Source organism: Momordica charantia, assembly GCF_013281855.1.
Source record: "Momordica charantia cultivar OHB3-1 chromosome 2 unlocalized genomic scaffold, Mcharantia_2.0 BLBB01000002.1, whole genome shotgun sequence".
In the NCBI taxonomy this organism is placed as follows: domain Eukaryota; kingdom Viridiplantae; phylum Streptophyta; class Magnoliopsida; order Cucurbitales; family Cucurbitaceae; genus Momordica; species Momordica charantia.
The window spans coordinates 6,202,743-6,223,302 of NW_028275160.1; the positions used below are offsets into that span (position 1 = coordinate 6,202,743).

At 34.7% G+C, this 20,560-nt stretch overlaps 4 protein-coding genes across 4 annotated transcripts; 2 read left to right on the forward strand and 2 right to left on the reverse strand.

Annotated features, from left to right (window-relative positions):
* Positions 1-1,959: 1,959 nt before the first annotated feature.
* On the reverse strand, positions 1,960-3,588 carry LOC111017117 (uncharacterized). The gene has a single exon (XM_022292803.2). It carries the CDS (start codon positions 3,011-3,013, stop codon positions 2,072-2,074), a length of 942 nt encoding a protein of 313 aa, XP_022148495.1. The 5' UTR covers positions 3,014-3,588; the 3' UTR covers positions 1,960-2,071.
* A 1,557-nt stretch (positions 3,589-5,145) lies between these two features.
* Positions 5,146-7,471, forward strand: LOC111017103 (uncharacterized). Its single transcript, XM_022292781.2, has one exon. It carries the CDS (start codon positions 5,808-5,810, stop codon positions 7,314-7,316), a length of 1,509 nt encoding a protein of 502 aa, XP_022148473.1. The 5' UTR covers positions 5,146-5,807; the 3' UTR covers positions 7,317-7,471.
* Positions 7,472-8,791: 1,320 nt separating this feature from the next.
* On the reverse strand, positions 8,792-9,509 carry DSI-1VOC (dessication-induced 1VOC superfamily protein). Its single transcript, XM_022292720.2, has 3 exons — positions 9,342-9,509; positions 9,099-9,261; positions 8,792-9,000 (listed from the first exon to the last, which is right to left on the reverse strand). Exons 1-3 carry the CDS (start codon positions 9,464-9,466, stop codon positions 8,869-8,871), a joined length of 420 nt encoding a protein of 139 aa, XP_022148412.1. The 5' UTR covers positions 9,467-9,509; the 3' UTR covers positions 8,792-8,868.
* Positions 9,510-13,308: 3,799 nt separating this feature from the next.
* On the forward strand, positions 13,309-18,776 carry LOC111017064 (SEC14 cytosolic factor family protein / phosphoglyceride transfer family protein). The gene is made up of 7 exons (XM_022292717.2): positions 13,309-13,558; positions 13,899-14,516; positions 15,265-15,419; positions 16,313-16,408; positions 16,832-17,088; positions 17,632-17,852; positions 18,091-18,776. Exons 2-7 carry the CDS (start codon positions 14,160-14,162, stop codon positions 18,466-18,468), a joined length of 1,464 nt encoding a protein of 487 aa, XP_022148409.1. The 5' UTR covers positions 13,309-13,558; positions 13,899-14,159; the 3' UTR covers positions 18,469-18,776.
* The last annotated feature ends 1,784 nt before the right edge of the window (positions 18,777-20,560 follow it).

Consider the following 20,560-nt stretch of genomic DNA (forward strand, 5'->3'; position numbering starts at 1 on the left):
ATATTATTGTCATTTAAGGGTCATTTTTTTTTCTTGGAATTTAGAAAGCTAACATATTCCCTGCATAGAAGATTAGATATCTGGAATTATAGATGTTCTGCATCTTTAGATAGTCAATTTGTTTTATAGAAATATTAAAAAAAATGTCTAGGAATACTTGAATAGCTATGTTTATTTTGGAGGATTTGTACATGAGATTGTTTGAAAAGTACATATTATTCAAACAATATCCTTACCGATCATCATATAATTTATATATTAACATATATATTTTTAAGTATAATTTAATATAATTTAAATTTATATAAAAATTTTGCTTAAATTGTATAATATATTTTAATGTCAATTTAATTTAAAAAATATTAAGAAATTATACCGTTGACAGAAGTTTATTTTATATCTAAATCTAGCATATAAGTATAACTGTATAAATCATGTATCAGTTAATTAGTGCATATATATATTTACTTTTAATATAAAATAAACGAGAAATAAAGAAAATTGATTAATAAAATAACGAATGACAAAATTATCAAAATAATAATCCTCAACATAGGAATCTTAAAAAATCGAGGACATCTACTTAGATGTCTTCCATATGGACATTCTAAGATGTCCAACATCTAAAAATATTTGAGAATATCCAACACGTCAAACAAACACAAAAATCTAAATACTTATCTAATGGAATTTCCACGAAACAAACCGAACCTCCGTGTAAAATAAAACTATAGTAAGTAAAATAAAACTATGGACCCGCCTAAATAATGCCTTTCACTTCAATATTTCCACATTAAATTCCTTTTTTATTTATTTATATTTTATATTCAAAAGGGACTTTCAAAAAAATTCAAATTTCCAACATTAATTGTGGAAAAGACCCTCTATGTGGCAAACAAAGACATTTTTTGTCCCTTTTTTTTCAGTCTATACGGTCTCTCTCTACTTTTTATTTATTTTTTAACTGTTTGTAATTGAATTTGTTGTTCTTTTGTTCAATTTCAATTTCATATTCGCCAAACGATTGCCATTAATTGCTTGTGGCTTCAAGTTACTTTTTACCGCGTCTATCATTTTTTAAATAAAAATATCTCTTTCTTAAAATAAAATAAATAAATAAAAAGTTTGTATTGGTAAATTGGATGAGTCAATTTTAGCCATACAATTATAATTTTCTCAAACCGAATATTCTATTAAATTAAAAGGAGTGATTTAGAGCTAACCAAATATAACTAGTAATTAAAGCACTTATAAACTTAATTTAAAATTGAGCTAACCAAGTATAGATTATATTCTAACTCAATTAGTCGGGACGTCGATTTTGAATCATCGCCCAACTTGTTGTACTAAAAAAAAGAGTATAGATGGTATTATTAATTTATTAGTTTAGAGATTAATATTAATTTCACAATTTATTCCGGTTTAGTATTTAATCAATGAAAATGAAAGTTTGAGAATTAAAGAAAGGAATTTTTTTTTCCTTCTTGTTTGATTGAGTTTGACAACGAAAGGAAGATTCTGATTTCGTATGTGTCCAACAGTAATGAGAGAAATGAAAGAGAAAGAATTGATTGTGTATGATAGTGATCATTTTTCATGAAAATTTGGGTGTAATTTACCAAATTGCAAGTTTTCTCTCACTTCAAACTAGGGGATAAAGAGAGAAAAAATAGTGTAGAGAGAGAGATTAGAAAGGGACAAAAGGGGGATTTAAAAAAAATGAATTTTTAAATTTCAAAACTTTCAATCACAACATTACAATTTGTACAAAAGAAAAAATATATAATGGCTAATTTACCAAAATTTCATTCAAAGCCTGACAATTCCAATGGCATATAACAGATCATCACATCTCTTGGTGAATATATTATATTGGCTGTTCATGAAGACAAGGTAATAATTGGATTGTGTCCAGTTTTGAGAAACAGATTCTCAAATTTCAACATTTCAATCCAAGAGTAAAAAGGTTAATTAATTAATTTCATTGAATCAAACCAAAGTGAGAAAGTTGTTTGCATTTTCATACACAATGCAAAATCAACTCAGAAAGCTGAGAGATGAAATGAATCAATCACAAAGACCGACCTATTGAAACATTATTAAATCTCTGCCCTGAAGGAGGAGAAGAAGCAAGAGGAAGAACCTGTGAAGAACTTGAAGAAAACTGTGACATGTGATGATTTTGAGGCTCTTTCTCTTCTGTAAAACAAAATCCTTCTTCTTCTTCTTCAGCTGCTGTTTTGGGTTTGGAAATGGCTTTAGTTTCAGAATTCTGAGCTGACCCATCATTATTTGATCTAGAGGCCTTCTTCTGAGTTTCTTCCATCAATCTTCTGTACAGTTTCTCTTCTGCCTCCCTTAGGAATCTAAATTTTGGGGGAGGTGAAGATAAGAGCCTGTTCAATTCCAACTCTGTTGATGATTCAAAGAGGGGGTTTATATTGAATCCATGGTGTTTGTAAGAGCCAAAGGGGTTTAAAGGAGATGGTGCCTTTAATGGAGGAGAAGGCAAAGGAGTGAGAAATGGGGTGTCAGCAGTTAATATAAGATCACTCAAACTTCTTGTTCTTGATCCCTTTCTGCTTCTGTCTTCTGACTCTAAATCTTCTTTGGTTTCCTCTTTAATGGTGAAGAGAAACCTTGGTGGGCCTGCAAGATTGTGCAGCCTCATCAGCTCTACCTCCACTCCATCTTCTCCTCCAGATGATTTCAGTAACAAATCCTTGCTAGAACCAATTTCCATGTCTGGTTCTTGATTTCTGAGTTGTGGGTTTGTTTCATTTGGTCTGGAATTGTTGGGTTGCAGAGAGGAGGAAGAAGCAGGAGCCCTTTCCCAACAGATGAGATGGAAGAATTCTTTGGCATAATTGGTGAATTCATCATCTTCAACCTCTGAACTGAAGCTGCTCTTCTTCCACCATAGCAAATAGTAAAGCTCTGCAACAAGAGCAAACAGAAGGCACCCAAAAACCAAGCTCAACCCAATTCCCAATCCACTGAAAGAAGCAACCATTATTCACCCAACTGGGAAATCTCACATCCCCACCATTAATTTCCAAAACCCCAATCTCAGAGCTCAAATTCACCTCAAAACTCCTCAGAGTTTTTTTTCTCTACCTATGAGCACCCAAATAGAAAACAGAACCACAGAATCTAAAACCCCATAAACAAAAATCCCCAAAATCATCAGTGTAACTAAAACCCTGGCTTCTAAAAGCACAAGAAACCAGAAGAAAACAAATAAACAACAGCCTCAAAAACCCAGGAAAGAAACAAAAACTACACTAGAGAATTCAGATTCTGTAATGGAATCCATTAAGAGTACAAAATTTGCCTGAAACATACGCTATAGGAATTCCAGCGAGCTCCTCCAGAAGGGAATAACGCGTTAGGGAAAAGGAGAGGAGAACTTTACCTTTAAAGAAGCCAAAAGGGGAGGTTCGTGCAGCCACAATCAACAGATGGGAACAAAAATTGAATTTATATTAATTTGAGAAGCCATCCAAATCCAAAAGATGAACAGAACAGAACAGAACAGAAGAACCACCAGCGGGATTAAGAGTAAGAGGTGGAAGGTAAAGATTAAGCGTTTTATATTTGATTTTGGTTTCGTCTTTTTGTGGAATTTTGGACAAACTGCGTGGGGGATGCTTGGATGCCACCCCTCACATGGGTGGGTTAGGCCAAAGCGTGTGGAAATTGGAGTGAAATTTTGAAATTCACTTTTTTTTTTCTCTCTCTCTTTCTTTTTGGGCTTTGAATTCAATTTCTAAAGTGGAGCATCATCTTCTATGGATTCATTATTCCCCTCATGTACAACATATTTCATCCAAAAATTTTATAGATCGTTTGGATTCCTTCAACATGAGTTTATCTCACAGGGGACCGACAACCGAAGCTTCGGTGAACAACGACCATAACTATAACGGTTTTAAGTTAGTGAAATTCCTTGTCGGGTAAGTTCCAACCCGCACGAAAGGCGTAACGATTTGGGTACTATCTCAGAGATAGGCTCGGTGAAATAGACATGTTTGTGAAGATGCGACTACATGCACCTAGACATAAATACCCTATGAAATGGTAATTAACGCTTTTCTGATTAAGATATAATGATTTCAAATAAAAAAAAAAGACTAAGGGATATATGTATATACTATATATATATCTATATATTGAAGTTAGTATAAATTGACCAAAACAAATATTAAAGGACAATAATAATAAGAATTAAAGTAATTATTCTATGAAAATTCACAAGTTAAATATAGACCAACACTTATTTATTATAATTTCATGATTAAAATATACATTTTTAAAGTTAAGAAATTGAGAAAAAAATTAAATTTAAATCAAATAATAATGGTTGAGATTGTAGTAGATCTAGTAAACTATTTAATATATTTTAGACCATCAATTCGGAATGGAAAAGGCATGAAAGTTTTTTTTTTTTTTCCAAAAATAATTTTGTGAGAAAACCACTGAGATATAATTATATCCATAAATATTTGTTACTATTTTGATAATAATAAAGTTGGAAGGACGGTATTTTCTTTTTATAAACCTCGGCTAATAGAGGAAGATAATTACTCGCGTGGTACTTTTTTATTTATTTTTGTACATAGTTGGAATATTGCCAATTAATTCAAATGTAAAATAAAATCTCTTGTTTTGTTAATAAAATATTATAATTATTGGTTAGTTGATTTGTTCTTTAAAAAGTTGAGAATCGAATTGATGCAAATGCATTAATTGTTTGGTGTTTATTATTCCCAATAGTAGGTTTGTTTCTGTTCAATAATAGAATTTCGTAATTATTAAAACCAATAAAAATTTATCTTTTCTAAAATGCCTTACACGATTTTGTTCGTATGTGTAATTATTGTTATTATTATTTTTCCTTTTCCATTTTGGGATGCATTAGAAAAATCAAGCTCTGTAATTTATTCATTTATACAAGGTGGGCCGTTGGCTATGCGAGTGCTGGGCCGAAGAATATGGATCAGGTGATATTGGGCCGAATATTTTGGATGGGCCACTGGCCCATATTGGAAATGGAGGAGACGGCCCCATCGTTCCGTCACCGTTAGTGTTTAAGCGCCGTCGGCCCGTTTAACCTACTCCACTATAACTCCGTCGAAGATAAGCGGTGTGATTAACGGATGCCGTTATCGTTGTTCTCCTCAAACTCTGTCACTTCTTCTCTCTCTCTCGGCTCCGGAGGGCTTTGGATTTGGAGGAGATCAGGGCTGTTTTTGCGGTGTAAAGGGGGTCTGTAATTCTGTGAATTTGGATATCCATCTCCTAATTCGAATCTTTTGATTTCTCTACTTTCTCTAATTCCATACTTTCTTGTAAGTTTTTCCCGTTTCCTTACTCTATATTTCTCGGAATTATTGGTTTACACAAATCGTGGATACGCTGTATTCTATTTTTCTTTTTTGTTGGGATTCTGCTGCCTGCAAATTTGTTGTTTATATTCATCTGGGGTTGCGTTATTCTGTTATTTTGCGTGTTCTTTAGTTGGGTTCTGTTTTGGGATTTTTTCCCCCCACATCGTCTTATTGGGTTTTGTTTGGAGGGGCGGAAGTAAAATTTTGGAATTGGATTGTTGAAGTGGACCATGATTTAGAATTTTGAGGTGAAATTTTGGTGGTGGAAGTGTTGATTTTATCTGTGAAACTGGGTTTGTATGGATGTGTTGTTGATATGAGGTGATAGTTTTCAATCTAGAGGAGGCTGAAGATAGTTTCTTCTTATTGGAACTGTTGGTAAATAAGCATTCTTTGTGTATTAAGCTCTGAGAGATCATGGGAGAAGATTTGCTAACTAGTTTATCTATGGAAAATCACCACCCATCTACCCTATTGTCGATGGATTCGAGTTCTCTGTCTCATGAAGAACTCGAGCGAGAATTGAATCGGCCTATTGTTCTTACCCGACCGCCTGACATCAATCTTCCGCTTTCGGCCGAGCGCAGTCCTCCTCCACAACCCTGGAATTCAGACCCTTTTGACATGTTAGATGTTAGCCTGGGAACGCAAATTAATGAGTCTGATGCTCTTCTCAATCTGCCCAAAACCGGGCGCAAGTTTTCCAAGAGACTAGACAGTGTATGGGGTGCTTGGTTTTTCTTCAGTTATTATTTTAAGCCTGTGATGAACGAGAAATCGAAGTGCAAAATCGTGCGTGACAGTAACGGGGTTTCTGGGTTTGACAAGTCGGATCTAGAGCTTGAGGTGTTTTTAGTTCAACATGATATGGAGAACATGTATATGTGGGTTTTTAAGGAAAGGCCAGAGAATGCACTGGGTAAAATGCAGCTCAGGAGCTATATGAACGGTCACTCTCGGCAAGGTGAACGCCCTTTCCCATATAGCGTTGACAGGGGATTTGTTCGGTCTCACAGGATGCAACGAAAGCATTACAGGGGCCTATCGAATCCCCAATGTGTGCATGGCATTGAGTTTGTTTCGTTGCCCAATCTCAAAGGTCTCGACGAGGAGGAGCAGAAAAGATGGGTAGAACTTACAGGGAGGGATCTAAACTTCTCTGTCCCACCAGAAGCAAGCGAGTTTTGTTCATGGAGGAATCTTCCCAGCACAGAATTTGAGCTGGAAAGACCCCTCCCTTCCTTGAAAACTAACTCCCATCCTCCTCCGAGGAAATTGTTAAATGGGACTAGTCTGAACCTGTCGACTCGACCAACGAATCATGTAAATGGTGGAGGAATGGATCTGTCGCCGAAAGGCAACAAGCGGAAGAAGGATCTATTTCTACATGGGAACGATGAAGACTGTTGTTTGCTCATTAACCAACACAATGACAGAGTTCAAGATACAGAAATCCATCCAATTGAACCTCCATGGTTAAATGATTTCAGTGGGGTAATGAGGAACGTTTATGGTCCTGTCACTGCTGCAAAAACGATCTATGAGGACGAGCAAGGATACTTGATAATCATCAGCTTGCCTTTAGCCGATCTAAAACGGGTTAAAGTGACTTGGTGGAACAACCTCACTCATGGGGTTGTAAAGATAACATCGGTGAGCACAGGCTGTATGCCCTTTGTGAAAAGAAATGACAGAACATTCAAGCTCACCGATGCATCGCCGGAGCACTGCCCGCCTGGAGAGTTTATAAGGGAAATTCCTTTACCAACCAGGATCCCAGACGATGCAAAGCTAGAAGCATATGGAGATGAGACGGGTACTGGTCTAGAGATAATGGTGCCTAAACATCGCGTCGGTCCAGAAGAACACGAAGTTCGTGTTTGCCTTCGCCCTCATCTTGGAGCGAACGAGCTCGTGTTATCTTGAAGAAGGCAGGCAGGGATTGGAACTGTTCATTGTCATTTCTCAATGCTGTAGCCAGAAAAAACAGATGATTTTTATGAAATTGAAAGGGAAAATATGTTTTAATCCATTTTCTCTTTGATGTTAATACCATCTGCTGCCTAATTATGGTTTCTGAATTGTGGGCAAACAGTTCTTGCTGATTAAATTTTTGTGCTCTTCAACTTGCATTGGATATATAACACCAAGCTTAACTACAAGATTTAGTCTTATTAATACGATTAGATTCTAAAACCATTGATTTGGCCCAATGGCTGTTGATGAATGATGATCATACCTCCCTTTGAACTTTTAAATTCTATTAGTATATATGCTTATATTCTGTTCTTCAACTAAAACCCAAAAAAGTCTTTTGAACCAAAATACAAGTCAATTTTTAAGTTTTTATTAAAAAAAAAAAAGTAGAAAGACAATTCCTTTTATTTATTTTTTATTTTTTGACAAATCAATAGGTGATTGAAGATATGATCTTCGATATCTTTTAACTTCTATTTTTTTTAATACTAATTATTAACACCTGTCATACAATGTTCAAGATGGCTGAAACTACTCTAAAAAATTGGAATGAAATCTTAAAAACAAAAATGTCTTTTTTTTTTTTTTAGAAAGAGTCTGTTTTTTTAATAAACTTCAAAAGAGAGATTTATACTTTTAAGAAAATCGAGATTCTAAACTTTGAAAATGGAGATTCTAAACTTTTTTTTTAATATTCTATAATTAAAAATGATGATGACAAGCCAAAGGGCGTATATGTTACTTAATAAAAAAAATGAAACGTAATATTGTGGAAAAGAAAAAAAGTGAACTTTAGTGTCTGTAATTAATTAAGAGGTCATAATTTTTACTTTTGTAATTCTCACGAAATTTATTTTTTCAAATATATTAAATTTAACTTTTTAAAATTGGTTTTAAACTATAAATTTGACACGAGTTTATAATTTTATTTCAATTTATAAATTTTGAAGTACAATGCCTGCATTCATTATCTTAGAAGGCTACTTTAAATGATCTGATATAATTAACTTTAAGGTAACAAAAGAGTTCTAAAAAATAATTTTATATTTCATAATAAATCATCTTTAAAATATTTTTTAATAATTCAGTTAAAATCTTTTAAATAAAAAAATAAAAACGACATGCTTTCCAATGGAAACCAATCTCTCAAGAACACAAAGCTCCGTTCCCTCAAATGCATACAGCTCATGGCGGCAGTGTAATTGATACGCGCGCAATCCATCCCGCGCTATTTCGCCTGTGTTTGAATTTCCGGTTCAATTCTGAATCGATTCACGATTATTTTTTACGCGTTAGATTTTCCGAGTTTCCGCTCAGATTATTGGCGATTTGGCTCTGATTCTTTCCCATAGCCCTAATCGCGCAGAAACCATGTTCTTATTCTAACTCACCTCCGGAATTCGGATTGCTTTCGTAAACTGAACTTTAGATAACATCTGTATATTATTATTTGTTATTGAAGTACAGACGATTGAAGAAGGCGGCTCTGCAAAATTCAGCTCTATTTCGGTGGATTCACATGGCTACATATCCGCACTACAATCCCATCGATATCACGAACATATCCTACTTTCTGGTTCCACTCTTTCGCCTCCGGCTGGCTCACCGGCGCCGCGCCATTCTCCACCGCCCTCTGATAATCCCAACAAATTAACACAAAAACAAATCCTATGTTCGTTAATTTTCAGCCTCGAATCGATGCAGAGGAATGGAATGTTTTACTGATTTTACCTGATAGGCTGCATCGACGTCGGGATAATCGATGCAAATATCCATAGGGTTCCGGTCGCGGGCGGAAGATGGGGTGTGAACGGCGCCGGTGAGATCGTCTGTTTCGTGCTGGTGCAGCGGCGTGAATGCGATGGTGGTTTCCCCGCTATCGAGCTCTCCCCACCTATCAATTGTCAAAACTACGAATCAGAATTGATTTTGTTTTTGTGTTTGGATTTTGATTTTGATTTTGATTTTGATTACCTGTTGGATTTGTCGATGCTGCGGACGTTGAAACCGAAGGCTTTGGAGTAGAAATCTACTGATTTGGCGACGTCCTTGACGTACATAACTGTGTATGCGAAGGTTGGTTTTGGATTTGACGCCATTTTTGGGTTTGATTGAGGGATCGGAGCTTGAAGACGAAGAAGATGGAGAAGGGTTGATATAGCAGAGAAGATTTGCGATGGCGGGCGTACACGTGGAGAGCGACGTGGATGGGGAAGATGTACACGTGGAGCTGTTGAATGTTGTTCGTGGATCGAACGGTGTCGTTTCGAAGGATGAATTCTCATGCTTATCGGCTTTTCACGATTGCCCTGTACGCGGTGGGATCACGATCAACTTTGTCTTCCAACCTCTTTTTTCTTTTAAGAAAATTATATTTTTTTCCCTTTTTTTATTCTGTTAATAAGAGGATATTAACCTTTTTTTTTCCTTTGTTTCTTTTTTTTTTTTTTTTTTTTTGTGCTTGCCAAATGATGATGATATTACCTTACCACCGTGTAAACTTTCTCTACATATTTTATATTTTGATATTTAAAAATGGAAACGACTCCATCTTTACCGGCCTAAATTTAAATAACTGTTGCAATATTTATGTTGAATTAAAAAATTTGTTGTGATTTTTACTTTGATTTACTTTACGATAAAATTTTGTTTAAACAATTGCTAAATTTTTTTTTTTTTATGAATTGTAAAATTTCAGGAACCTTAGCTCAACACCTTTATAATTTTTATACAATTATTGATTATCAGATTCAACACCTTATTTAACCATCTTTATGCTATTTTTTTAAATTTAATTATTGATTCCTATTTCCTATCACCTATGTTCCAGCCGGAGTTCGACGCCTTGTTTCAACACTTTTATGTTTTTCCTTTTAATTTAATTCTTGATTTGTTTTCCTTATTTTTCATCTAAAGTGAATAATTTAGACTTGTTTATCTTTATCTCGTGCATTTCCATTACAGGACACGTCTTTTAAAATTAATAATCTAAATCCATCTCCAAACACCTATAAGTATAAGTATGAAAAATAATTTAAATCTATATCTTCGAACTTTCAGTTTTTTTTTTTTCTTTTCTTTTTGTGTTTGAAGTTCTTAGAGTTTTTAATTTTTGGAACGTGTGTGCCACGCCGTGTCTATTAGTGACATTTTTAAAATGAAGTATATGAATAATATACTTGACATGTCAATAAAGAAAGATAATATGTAATGTGGCTTAAACAATTTCTTTTAACTGGAATAAGATTTATCAACAATATACATAGTAAGAAGTACGTCCCGGGCACGAGCAGGAACATCAAAATGAAAGACCTTAATGTATTTGGTGTAATTGATATAAACTGTTTCTTGGGATTGACTTTGTGTCTTTCATCGTAGCTTAGGTGGAGGACAGAGAAAGCCCCTTTCATCTTTTCATATTAGGTACAGTACAAGTTATAAAACCTGTTTTGTGCAACAAAACGAGTCAAAGTCCAACTCAGCCAAATTGATCGTCAACAAGGCCTTTAGGGTAGGGCGGTGTCATGTATCATTGGACACAATAATACTTACACAAGGGGAACAGACACTCTGATGCTCAAGTTGATATTGAATTCGACTTAGATTGGGGGTCAAGCTATAATGCAAAACCTGATATTGAGGTACGGTCTACTATTTAGAGGTTTGTGAATCTTATAGACATATGACAAGCAATTGGGAGAGTAGATGTATCGAATTGCGGGTAGTTGAGGGCATGTATACTGAACAATACGTCGTTCAACTTGGGACAACGTATGATTGGAGGGCTTCCGAACCATAGTTCTTTCTTCGAGTCGCCTCTTCCATGTCATTCTTCCCCAACTCTCTAGGACGAGATTTTGGATACATGCCCTCTCCTCCATGGCATAGTTTTTGTCCACTTCTCCCAACAAAACTGACACACCTAATATATATATTATATTTAACAATATCAAAATGGAAAATTGAACTGAATAGCATTTCTCAAAAGTCCATTATGAAATGTGCCCCTCCTAAACATTTGCTGACATCACCATCTATTTCAAATTACTGTTATACCGCTCCACTAACATACTAACAATTTTTATTTCCCTTTTTTTATTTGAATCTCATATTCTCTCTCATTCTCCCTCTTCTCATTCTTCATCTTCCTTTCTCTCTTCTCCCTTTTCTTCTCCCTTTTCAAAATTTTTAGATTTGTACGCATTTCGAACTTCTCATTTTTTTTCTTCAAAATTAGAATTTTATGGATATCAGACTTTATCCTTTTTCAAATTTTCTCAAAATTAAAATGAACAAATTTTTTCAGTTTCGCATGAATTAACGAAAAATCCCTCTCCTTTTGTTTCATTTTTTTTCGAATTTTTTTTTTTTAAGTATTCTTAAGTATGCTATTTGGATTTTGTAATAAGGATAGAAAATTGTTTATAGCCCAGAATGCATTCGCGGAGAGAACAACAAAACGAAAGGTGGAGAACAAGAAAACGAGGAGAGAGAGAAAAAAGAACGAGAGAGGAGAGAGACAACGAGAAAGAAGAGAGAGAGAGAGAGAGAGAGAGAGAGAGGGAGAGAGGAGAACAAGAGGGAGAGGAGAAACAGAAACGGAGGATTAAAAAAAGAAAGAGAGAGAGAGAGGGCGAGAGAGGAGAGAGAGAGGAATTTTCTTTAATTTTTTTTTATTTTGAAATTCTCTGTTTCTGTTTTTTTTTTCGTTTGATTTTATTTATTTATTTATTTTAACCCTCTGTTTCTGTCTTTTTTTTCTGTTTTTTTAATATCAATACATTTATACGGAGCATTTAGGTTGATTTACGTGGGTTTTTTTTTCTTTTCTGAGAAGATTTTCATGAATTCTATTATGGAAATATTAAGATAGGGGAGAATTTTGGTTTATTCGGTAATTGAGTTTTCAAAGTTTTCAAAATTGAAGCTTTTTTAATTTGACAATCAATTACCAATTCAACAAATTAACAAAGGTTAATCTTCAATTACGGAATTTTTTTCAAAAAAGGAAAAACAAATTAAATCAACTTAAATGCTAAAATGAAATTATTTATAAATATTTTGTAAAATTAAAAAGAGTTTGGAAATATAATTTTGTAAATACTTTTAAATTCGTCAAAAAAAAACTTTGCAATGTCGGATTGAGTCGGGACTAACAGAGAGAGAGAGAGAGCGAGAGAGAAGAGAGAGCGGTTTTTTTACTCGCTTTTCTCTTCTCTCTCGCTGTCTCGCTTCTCTCTCTCTTTTTTCTCTTTATCTTTCTTTCTCTCTCTTATCGTTTTGTTCTCTTCTCTCTCATTTTTTTTCTTCAATATCGTTTGATTTTCTCCATAATCGGGGTATTTTTCAGTTAGAAAAAAATGAAGTTTCTTATATGTACAGAACCAAATAGCTTACTTCGTTGGTCAAAGAATACTCAAAAGTTTTTACGAAAAAAAATAAAAGAGGAGAGAGATTTTTCGTTGATTCATGCGAAACCGAAAAAAAAAACGAAAAGAAAGTTTGAAATCCATTAATTCTACAAATTTTGAAGAAAAAAATGGAGAAGTTTCATAAAAATCTAAAAAATTTGAAAAGAGAGAAGAGGGGAGAGAAGGAAGAAGAACCACCGAGAGAGATGAGATGAGATGAGAAGGAGAGAGAAAATATGAGATTCAAATGAAAAAAGGAGGAGATAGTAACAATTTTAAGTATGTTAATTTTGGAATAAATAATGACGTCAGCAAATGCTTACGGAACATAAAAATGAGGAGAGCAACACATCTCACAACGAATCTCTAAAAAATGCTATTTAGCTCGAAACCCTATCAAAATCAGGATTAAAAAACAAATGAAAATTTGATTTTAAAGATTTAACCACGTTTTGTAAAAAAGAAGAAAAAAAATCCGAATAAAAGGTCACCGTCACGTGAGTTCCGACATCATCCTGTTGGGTTTACAGATTCGCATCTCACGCAGATCCCCCCTTTTCAAGTCTTTACCGAACGCGAACGAAAAATAAGGCGCCTATGGGCTACGGCCTTTCCACCCTCCCGCGCGTTCCATTCCTCCTCCCCCGATCAGATTTCAAACGCCGGCCATCGATCGCTGCTTCCTCTGCATCCCCAATCTTCTCTTCGTTCCGATGCCTCAATTTCACAGAATTCCGCTGTCTACTTAGAAATCACGCCAACTCTTCGTATCAACTGCTGGTATTCTTTTTTGCTTTTTCTAATTCGGTGTTTTTACGCGAATTTTGAAATTTTAGTTATAGCTGAATGCACGACAATGATGGTTTTCGTTTCGGAATGATCTGCCTGGGATGTTGGCGATTATATAAATTCAGATTCGCGAATACGAACGCGAGAATTGAGCTCAGGGGAGACTGTCTTAAAGCGTAATGCAATTGCAGGGTTCTTTGAAATTCAGTTTGTTGGGAATGAGATTTGTTTTTTAACCTTTTTTACCCCTTGGTAATTTTATCGGTGTCGAGCATTTTGTCCTCTCTCCGACAGGGACTGACGTTAGGTAATTTGATTAATGATTTTGCAGGTTGACAATATTCGGCGCTCTTCATTTGAAGTCTGTATAGTTATGGCCTGTTCATAGCTTTTCTGTAGATGGAATTTTTATGGCGGTTCTTTCTTCTTTGTCATCCTGATAACGTGTTTTTTCAGAGTACTCTATGTATATAAATATTCTATATAGGATCCAGTAGTTAGTAGCAATTTTAGTAAAACAATAGCCCATCGTTTTCCCCTTAGAACAGTGCTGTTAGTTGAAGAAAGGCGTTGGAATTGTTAATATTTCTCAATGGACGACACATTACCTAGTCCACGATCAGGCATGATGATACCTGAACTTGATGTTAGTGGTGGAAGTAGAAAGTCTCGGAGATGCTTAATTGTCGCTTCTCGCTCGAAAGCATTTTCGAAGAATGCTATTCGGAGTGTAGCTTCACTTAGCCAGAGCAGAATAGCCAGCGGCGCAGTTGGTCAGGTGACATTTTTCTTGCTCAAAGTTGTTGCACTAGAGACAGTAAGAAGGTTATCAAAGTCGAGGTGTCCTTTCGCTTGGCGAGGTCTTCAAGCTTTGCAGGTTCTTTGCTACCCACCATTTAAGTGGATTCAGAGATGGACTCCTTTCAGGGGTTTAGTCAAAGGCATGCAGGTCTGTGCTGTTAACTTCTCATTGATTTATTATGACCATTTTTTTAGAATTTTGACAGACAGGCCTAGCTAGTATTCTTACTATACCACATCTAATTTTTAAGTACCTTATCATCTGTTCTGTTCATTGGTCCGTTAATGTGTGAACAAAATAATATAGCTCAGGCCTTGAGGATTCAGTCTGACTGAGCATTCCTATATCTTGAACTTCTCTGCTTATTCTGGTCCTCACATGATGTTTTCTTATTGTTAGTTGTTGTTGTTGGTTTGTTTTTGCTTGCATGTGCATCGTGTGGATTAGCCATGTTCCCTTCTCTCTGTCTTGATAGTGGTCCTAACCTGCTCCCTGGAATGTCATATGTAGATCCTATTCTCCATTAGACATCACAACGTGGAGAGCTTACCATAATTGATTCGTCTTAAATCCTGGTTTGAATGTGGAAGTGGATATTATGCTAATTAAAGAAATATGAACTAGAATCTTGTTGCTGTTTCTTAATTCAAATATTTGCTAACTTTCTAATGTCAATCCTGCTAGCACATGTATGATCCACATCTTTCTGTTGATTTTGTCAAGATGGCAAGATTTTTTTTTCTTTAAAAAAAAAAAAGGTTGGCGTTGGCCAGAAATGCAGATGCAGCCACCAAAACTTGGGGATAATCGATGAATGATTCCTGCTCTCCCCTTCTTTTATTCTTAATATGCATTTTTTTCTTCATTGAATTATATGATACCTTTATTTTTCCAGATATTGTCAAAGCCATTACTCGTACTATCAATAGCAACATCACTCTCTGATCAGACTGAGTCCATGAGTGGAAACTCAGATGGCATCAGTGATTCCCCTTCATGTTCTGAAATGTACTCAGAACTATCCTCTGAAAACTCTTCTACAGATGCAAGGTACTGTAATCAGATGAGACTAAGGTTCTTGAATTTCACATCTTAGATCAAGGACCTTCATTATTTTTGCTTTGGGTTATTAGTTGAATCAGGGAATAAAAAATTGGTTGATATGTCAACATTGTAATATTTCAGTGGATCTGATATATCTATAAGGGGATAAAGTATTTCTTCCTCACCATCGACAACATGTTGACATCCTCAAAATGTTGAAGACATGAGACATGGCAACCAATGTATCCCAGCCTCGTTAATGGACAACTAAAAAGTTCATGCTTCCGTGTCCTATTAATCATAAAGATCATATATCAGATGCCCACTCTAGCACTCCTTCAGACCTCAATGACAACGAAATGTGAGATTGGAAGCCTCTGCCTCCCATCGTTTTTCTTGGATGGGGGACATACAACCCACACCTCTCTAGTCTCTCCACTCTCCAATTTACTCTCTCCCTTGTACATCTTCTCTCTCCCACCCTGGCCCCACTCCTCCCTCATGCCGTCTCTTTCTCTTTCTCTCCCTCCCTCTCCTTCCTCCCTTTTGATATTATTCTATTCTCAAAATCCATTATTGAAATGTATTATTATGTTATATAAGATAATTAATGATATGATTTACTATAAATTGTTTATAAATATGTATGTACTTTGTTTAAATATCAAAATTAATAATAGTATATCATGTGTGTGAATCTTATAAATTCATTTGATTTTTATCTCTCACTCTTACACGTTTTTATTCCTCTTCAGGTATGTAATCATACCCTCAATTATATTCATCTATTCGCCATTTTCTGATATTTCACAAATGCTGTCTCTATTTGAAAGTTGTTGATCTTTTTCGAATCCGTGACTGCGCTCTACTAACCTTTAAATAGTTCACATAATTTACAGGGCCTGTGATGAGACTCCACCAAGTATTGAATCTGAAAATTGGTTTGTCCGTCTCTCTAAAGAGCTCGAAAGCCAAGGTTTTAGTCTGCCAGAAAGGTAATTTCTGATTAGAATGCCGTAAATCTTTATAGAAGTTGTTGACTGAAGAGGCTGAACTGAAATGTTAGGCTTTAGACTCTATGGTCATGACTAGGGATACCTATGTTGATACTAACAACTACCTTACACCTATGTTTTTATCATTTGAGGTATTAAGTTCTATAACTTAAAAGCTCCATCTTCCTCCAAATTAACTACTCTTTAGTTTCTCCCTTTATATGTGTGTCTACTTCGTAGTTCGTTTAATTCACTCTATGCATAGGTGGTTGTTATTATTTTTTGTGGCATTGTGCATTCATTCTCTTGTATCCTTGCTTACTGCAATCATGTTTATTGAAGAAATTAGCTATTGGAATTTTTGTGGATGGATTCATGGGCTTCTCTTATTGCACATAACTAAAACATTTTTATTTCATGAAGATTTAATGAGGACGAGCTTCAAAGATTCTATACAGCTGCAAATGGTGACTTTGCATCTTTGTTGTCATCAATTAAGAAGACAATTCGCTGGAGAGAAAATTACAAAATACTTTCATCTTCAGAGCTTGACATGTGGTCACATATGGTCTTCTGGCATGGATTTGATCTGAAGCACAGACCTTGCCTCATAGTACGGCTTGGGCTAGCTTGCATGAGCTTGTCATCTGAAGATAGACCCCGTTTTACCCAAGCGATCAGTATGTCTCTTATTTTTTATTAACAAGCTTATTCTTTTGTTTCTTGGAACATCTATAACTCCAACCTATTTCTCAGAAATCTAGATCTCTCTTTTTCACCGACGATGAGCATTATACTCAGCTTAAATTTTAGGGTGAAAGTTACTACTTGTGACTGAAACTTTTTAGGTGCAGATCGTGTGCATCTCACCATCTACTCAGTGCTAAAGATCTAGTTTCATGTTAAAAAATTCCCTATTACTCTAGGTTTATATTATTGGTCTCTTGAACTTCTAACGAGAATCTTGATGATGATACATTTTTGTTGGATCAATATCCAGATTACAGGAAAACGAAAAACTATTTTGATTGAAGTATTTTAATGGTTTAGCATTTGGCATTAAACTTGCATTGTAGATAATGTGATCGTTGTTTTACGTTGACTATATAATACTCTTTTTAGTGTTCTGTTTGTCTTAATTCTAAAGGAACACTTTCTTTCTTATAGTTCTAATTTTACCTGTTGAGCTATTGTTACGTAAAACTGAAATGCTATAATCACAGTATCTCAGGTAGAACATGGGGTCGTTGACCTGGTTGATGCAGAAAATCCCAAAATTACAGTTTTAGTGGATTGTGAAGGATTAACTCCTTTTAAAGTTCCCATGCAAATGATGAGATATTGTTCTTCCCTTCTGCAAGATCACTTCCCAAACCGTCTCGGCTGTTTGTTTGTCATTCGGCTCCCTCCAGTCGTCCGTCTCCTTGCTCAAACTTCCATTCAAGTAAGACTATTCCTTCCTCTTTTGCACTTCCTTTTTCCTTGTCGATATTTTGATTATGAATTAAACTATAAGCCTAGTTTGGGAAAGAAGTGGTTTGAAGTGAAACACTTTTTCTAATTAAGTGCATTTTCTAAACGCACGGTTTAAGTACTTTTTATCGTTCCAAAAGTCATTTCAAACTCACCTTGCGGTTCTTCTGAGTTCCTCTGACACTTCTAAGTATGATTTTTTCTTTTAGATTCTGAAACCCGTCACACGGAAAAAGTTGAAAATCGAGGGGGAGACTACATATGAAAAGGTTCTATCTGAGTACCTGAAAACACTACCTAGATATCTTGGTGGGAAATGCTCCTGCCCGAAATGTTCAAAAGTAGATTTCCATGATGTGCAGCGACTGGATACAAATGAGACAGTGAACAGAGAGTTGATTGCTGAGGGAATTCATGGGGACGATGCGATTTTACAGTCTCAGATGTATGAGTTTGAGAATCACTTGCATGGAAACTTTGATCAGATGATAAGAACTGGCGTCATAAGCATCCTTATGTTGTGGGTTTTCGTTGCTGTCATTGCCAGTGCGTATGATCCCGAGAGCCGATTCTTTTTCCCCTCGTGATCGAGAAGCAAAGAATCAAGTCGTACCCTGTGAGCGAGCTCGAATTTCATCTCTAACGTTGCAAATTCTGCATTTTGCCCAAAGGGGAAAATTAAGGAATTGTTCTTGTCATGTTTAAATAGCGATATGTGGTATCAGTTGTGCCAATAGTTCATGGAGTTGTAGTAGCAGTGTCGGACCTTTTCAAAGAAGGTGTATTTTCTCTTCATAATTTCAAATAATTGAAATATAAGAGTGGTTAAGTTGGTATTGTTACTTCAATACTATTTTGATTTATATTTATATTATTTCAATATTTAAACTTTTTACGTCTTAGTTTAAATACTATTTTGATTTAGATTTATGTTAGTTCGATATTTAAACTTTTTATGTCTTATTAACGGTTTAAATACTATATATTTATATTAGTTCAATGTATAAACTTTTGAAACAGTATTTAGGAAATTTCAATAATAGATGAATTTGGTAGTCATATTTGTAAATTTTTCATATGCAAATTAACAATAATAAATTGTAAAAGTGACAATTTTTTCTCTAGTATAACATAGACGTACCATGTTTCTATCATTAATAGAGTATGCACCGATGTACCATGTTTCTATCATTAATAAAGTATGTCACCGATGTACTTAATACAAAGTATGTTATTGATATACTATCTACATAACGAAATATATCATTATTTTTAATACTTATGAAATATATCGTTGATAGAGTCTATCATTGATATATCGATGTAAAATGATATTGTGTTGATATATAATTTTTATATCACTGACAAGTGTATTGTATTTACCTAATTAAATATTTTTTTAAGAGGTTATCTAATATGAAGTATAGTAGTGGTATACATATATCACTAATGACATACCTAATATGATGTATATCGTTGATATATATATATATATCACTATTAATATTAGATGTATATAATATTAAGTATATCATTGATATACACATATGACTACTAATATACCTAATATAAGATACATCAAGTATATGTTACTTATATATCATTTTTTATCGGCATAACAGGTAAAACAAAAATGGGGTATGAGGATTTTAACCTCCAAGGAATATGTCTTAATCGATGAGCTATGCCCGTACGTTGGCATGTGTCACGGGTATACGAATTCCTGCATTTCCATCATTTTTGTAAAATGTTTGATTACATGACAATTTTGCACTTTTCTACACTATATTAGCTATTGTCACTAAAGCTCTTTAATTTGTTGTATCTGTACATCCATTTTTTTTAATTAACTACCTAACAACAAATTTAATTAAACTCTGACACTTTTACTTCGTACATGCAGTGTTGGAAAATTATGATATTACGAGAATATGAATATTACTATCATTTATCATCAAACATGTTAGAATCATTAAAAATGATGTGAGATTCACTGACGTTAATATAATTATTTATATTTTGATATTTATTTATCTTCATCCACGCGATAGAGCTAAGATGTCTTCAGTATAGTTGTCTGGGTTAGTTATTGGAATGTCTATGAATAAAAACTAGACACTTGGTGTGATACCAACCAAAGGTTCTCGATCATTGGGGTTGATTTCATACCTTAAACTGAACATTGCTTGAATATTTATCAGGAATAATTCCCTTTGGTTGCTAATTTTCATGCCGACCCACACATATCCTCATCTGTAAGTATATTCACCAATGCTCTTGGACAACCACGCGACCGCGGTGAGCTATTGCCATACAATCTTCATCACGTGTGATTATTACTTCATAAGTCAACCACGTATGAGTTATTGTCCTACCTTTATACTACCTATTTCGTGGCGGCCTATCACAAGAGCATTTATAAATGTGTAATTGACATGGCACGTGGTTCACCGAGGCCATTACACTTGTAGGTGGAGGTGGGTCATTATTAGACTGGTTACAAGTTTCAACACATCCAATTATGCTAGGTGGATTATTTAGCTAATATGATTTTCTCGAATGTCCAATTGCTACATATGATTAATCGTGTTATGTTTAAGTAATTAATCAGTTAGTTATATTTATCATTAAACTAAAAATATGTACAGTTATCCCTTTAATACAAAGTTACGTTGATAT